The sequence below is a fragment of the Pristiophorus japonicus genome, chromosome 3 (assembly GCF_044704955.1).
Source record: "Pristiophorus japonicus isolate sPriJap1 chromosome 3, sPriJap1.hap1, whole genome shotgun sequence".
NCBI classification, from domain to species: domain Eukaryota; kingdom Metazoa; phylum Chordata; class Chondrichthyes; family Pristiophoridae; genus Pristiophorus; species Pristiophorus japonicus.
The window spans coordinates 322,868,704-322,873,030 of NC_091979.1; the positions used below are offsets into that span (position 1 = coordinate 322,868,704).

General features: G+C 50.6%; 1 protein-coding gene across 1 annotated transcript; it reads left to right on the forward strand.

Annotated features, from left to right (window-relative positions):
* The first annotated feature begins 691 nt into the window (after positions 1-691).
* drd6b (dopamine receptor D6b) lies at positions 692-1,987 on the forward strand. The gene has a single exon (XM_070874196.1). The coding sequence runs from the start codon at positions 761-763 to the stop codon at positions 1,985-1,987; it is 1,227 nt and encodes a 408-aa protein (XP_070730297.1). The 5' UTR covers positions 692-760.
* Positions 1,988-4,327: the final 2,340 nt, after the last annotated feature.

Sequence of the window (4,327 nt, forward strand, 5' to 3'; positions counted from 1 at the left end):
TGTGTGTTGTGCAATTAATGTATAGTGTTCGTACAATTTGAATATAGCGCAGTTGATGTATATAGCTACGGTATAAGGATATTTATAGTGAAATGTTTAGTTCCATTATAGTGTAGTGAATGAATGTATATATAGTGTGTAGTTTATATCTAATGTATAGAATGAATTATATAATATAGTTAATGTATAGAAAGTGGTATATAATATAGTTAATGTGGAAATGTGGTATATAATATAGTTAATGTATATTGTCCTTGCAACTAATGTTGGGAAGAGTTTGTCTGAACTTAGATTTGTGAGATAGAACTTTATTTTATTAAGGGGAGCACCGCCGCATTGCGAACGGCCCGGTTATCGAGAACTGACTCTATCAGCTTTATGGAAAGAGAATGCAATCGCCATGCCGGTGGTGAGAGCCAGCAGTGAAGGGCCGGCGGACAGGCTGAACCTTGCTCTGGACTTTGCTCGGTGTCTGATGGAGCCGAGGTGCGCCGGCTGATGTTGTGCAGCCAGGAACGGAGCGGGGGGGAACATGTGCTGAGCGGGGAGGCTGTAAAATCGCTATATATAAAAAAAAAAGAAAACCAAACCAGAGGCGGTGGCTTGGACAAGGGGAAAGAAAGGGGCAGTCTCCATGGGGAAGCTGGGGAACCAGAGCAGTATCTTTGGGGAAGGGGAAGGCGCGGGGAAGCAGCTGAGCTTGCGGGCAGTCACTGGCAGCCTACTGTTCCTTCTCATCCTCTCCACCCTCCTGGGCAACATGCTGGTCTGCCTGGCTGTCATGAAGTTCAGGCACTTGCGCTCGAAAGTCACCAATTTCTTCGTCATCTCGCTGGCGGTGTCGGACCTCTGCGTGGCGGTGCTCGTGATGCCCTGGAAAGCCCTGAGCCAGGTGGCCGGCTACTGGCTCTTCGGCTCCTTCTGTCACACCTGGGTGGCGTTTGACATCATGTGCTCCACAGCCTCCATCCTCAACCTGTGCATCATCAGCCTGGACAGGTACTGGGCCATCGCCAGCCCCTTCCGCTACGAGCGCAAGATGACCCAGCGGGTGGCTTTCGTGATGATCGGGGTGGCCTGGACCCTGTCCATCCTTATCTCCTTCATTCCCGTGCAACTCGACTGGCACAAGGCGGAGGCCGGCCGGCTGCAAGGGTCGGAGGGCCTGGGCAGCCCCAGCACGGCCAACTGCGACTCCAGCCTCAACAGGACGTACGCCATCTCCTCCTCCCTCATCAGCTTTTACATCCCGGTGGCCATCATGGTGGGCACCTACACGCGAATCTACCGCATCGCCCAGACCCAGATCCGCAGGATCTCCTCCCTGGAGAGGGCAGCGGAGCACGCCCAGGGCTGCCAGCAGCCTACTGCCGACTGCCCGCACGAAGCGGCGCTCAAGACCTCCTTCAAGAAGGAGACCAAGGTGCTCAAAACCCTCTCCATCATCATGGGGGTCTTCGTCTTTTGCTGGCTGCCTTTCTTCGTGCTGAACTGCCTGGTGCCCTTCTGCGAGCCGCGCCTCTCCCGAGCCGGGCAGTCTCCCTGTGTCAGCGAGCTCACCTTCAACATCTTCGTCTGGTTCGGCTGGGCCAACTCGTCGCTCAACCCCGTCATCTACGCCTTCAACGCCGACTTCAGGAAGGCTTTCGCCACCATCCTGGGCTGCGCCCGCTTCTGCCCCAGCAACGCGGTGGAGGCGGTCAACTTCAGCAACGAGCTGGCGTCCTACCAGCACGACACCACCCTGCAGAAGGACGTCCCGGCGGCCGCTGCCAATGCCGGCAGCCTGCCCAGCCAGCTGGCCCACTCGCTCAACCAGCCCGACGAGCACCGGGCCCCCCTCGACAAGGTCTCCTTCGACAAGGTCTCCACCATTTCCTCGGCTCACAGCCCCGGGGAGCACAGGGACCTGCTGCTCCCGGGCGGCGTCCAGTACGAGTGCGAGGCAGAGGTCAGCCTGGACACCATCACTGCCCTTTACCGCTGAGGGAGGCGAGCCGGCAGCCACAAACGTCACCGTTACTCAAACATGGAATCTGCAAGGCGTGAAACCCACCAGGCCCGAGTCGAATGGTCACATTACAAACTGGACATGGGTGTGAACCCGTGCGGTGTCCACGCAATGCATTCTCAGCCTGCAGCTCTTGGTGTGCATGCAGTCTGAATCCAATCAAGAGTGAGACTGCCTTCCTCCTGGACAAGGGATTTACACAAAACTGCTGTTAACCCAGGCTACTACAGAGGCTCCTCTCACTTGAACTGTACGTGTAAATTCATTCACACTGTCAACTTCAGTAAATGTCCTCAGTAAGTACCTCTAGTAATGTGGCCAGTGCTAGGATTTGAACCATTATCTACCTGTCTATATGTATTGGCTTTTGTGGCCATTGTCTACTTCACAACTGTATCGAACATCTTAGTGACTGTAATGTGGTTGCGAAATGTTCATCAATTTTCTTCATCATTGGTTAAATGTCTTTTTTCCTCATTGGTAAAGTTTCTATTTTCTCCTTTCTAATTGGTTGTCAATTTTCAATATTCACAAATCATATTGCACAATGCTTCTCTGCATCTACAAAATAACATTGCAGCAAAAAATCTTTTGAGATACAGTTACCATGCTTATTCTTCAGCCACCCCACTAGAACGCAAAACTTCACTTACTGGTTTTCATTCACGATCAAGTCAATAATTCACAAAAAAAAATCTCAAACACACCTATAAGTTCCTGATACCATCTCCGAATCACTGTGACATCTCTTCCCTTCATTTAAAATCAACAGCCTGGACACTGATTGTTTATACTTGAAAATGGATAATGTGCAGGGCTATGGGGAAAGAACAGGGGAGATGGACCAGTTGGACAGCACTTTCACAGACACGATGGACGAATGGCCTCCTTATGTGCGGTGTGGTTCTATGATTCTCATTAGCAGACAACACAGCCACACCCACATTCCTGTATTCCCCACAGCTCGGCACAATTTATTCCCGATGTATTGAGTATGCAGTAAATCAAAAGTATGGTTTACTGATGACCCCATCCTTCCTAAGCAAATTCTGGGTTACTCCATGTCCTCCCACTTGTTCCTTCCTGGGGCTTGCTGTTTTGTACTGGGCCCAACCATTCCCTGCTTACGCCTTCTTATGGTTCTGATCTCAGCTCCCCATGCTGTGGCCCTGCCTTCTGGTTCCCATTGCAAGCGACTGGCGGAGGAATTGAAAACAAGTGAAGCTCACCGAAGGAAAAATACATGGTGGACAGAAAACACTAGAGTAACAGGACCAGAGAGAGTTACAGGGAGAAAACACCATGCCACATCTGAGGCAAATGAGCCAAGAGAAAAGGGGATGGTAACAGAGGAGAGAAAGAACAAAAAAGGAAAGCAACAAGCACAGTAAGAGAGTCATAGCGGAAAAGAAAGGATGGCCAAAAGTAATAGAGAAAATCATCACCATCATCGGCAGTCCCTCGGAATCGAGGAAGACTTGCTTCCACTCCCAAAGTGAGTTCTTTGATGGCTGAACAGTCCGATACGAGAGCCACAGACCCTGTTACAGGTGGGACAGACATTCATCGAGGGAATTGGTGAGAAAGCAGGAAGGGGGTACTGAAGTTGCACGTTCAGCCATGAACTCATTGAATGGCAGTGCAGGCTAGAAGGGCCGAAGGGCCTACTCCTGCACCTATTTTCTATGTTTCTATGTCTATGTTTCTATGAAGGGGTGGGTGGGGCTGGTTTGCCGCGCGCCCCTTCTGCTGCCTGCGCCTGGCCTCTTCACGCTCTTTGCGTTGGGACTCTGAAGAACTCAACGCCCTCCCGGGTGGACTTACTCCACCTCGGGCGGTCTGCGGCCAGGGTCGCCCAGGTGTCAGTGGTGATGTCGCACTTTACCAGCGAGGCTTTGAGAAAAGGAGTCACACTGACATGAGACGTGCCTCTGAGCAGCTGAGTCTCAAAACCTTGGTGCAGTCGTGCCTAAAGGCCGTCTCCAAGGTGAAGATTTGCAGTGGCTGTGAAGTCTGGAGTCAATTAGTTGCTGACCATGTCTTTCCATCTAAAGTCAATGTTCAAGCACTCTCTGTGGGCATGTGGTCTAAATAGGTTCCTGGGTCAATTAGAAGCCACATGTTGTCTGGATTGTCAGCTTGTCTCCTCCCTCGTCCCATTATTTCAAGCTCAGAAAAAAAACAGCTGGAAACAACTTTCATTTTTTTTTTTGCATATTCTTTGTGTTTTTCTAAGATTTTATAAAACACCGACAAATCCCAAATGAACAATTATGACAATTGAAGTGTGATGCCTGGAATGTTCCCAAAACTTTT

Coding starts and splice junctions, on each gene's coding strand:
- drd6b (XM_070874196.1), top strand. CDS start 761: ATGCTGGTCTGCCTGGCTGTCATGAAGTTCAGGCACTTGCGCTCGAAA.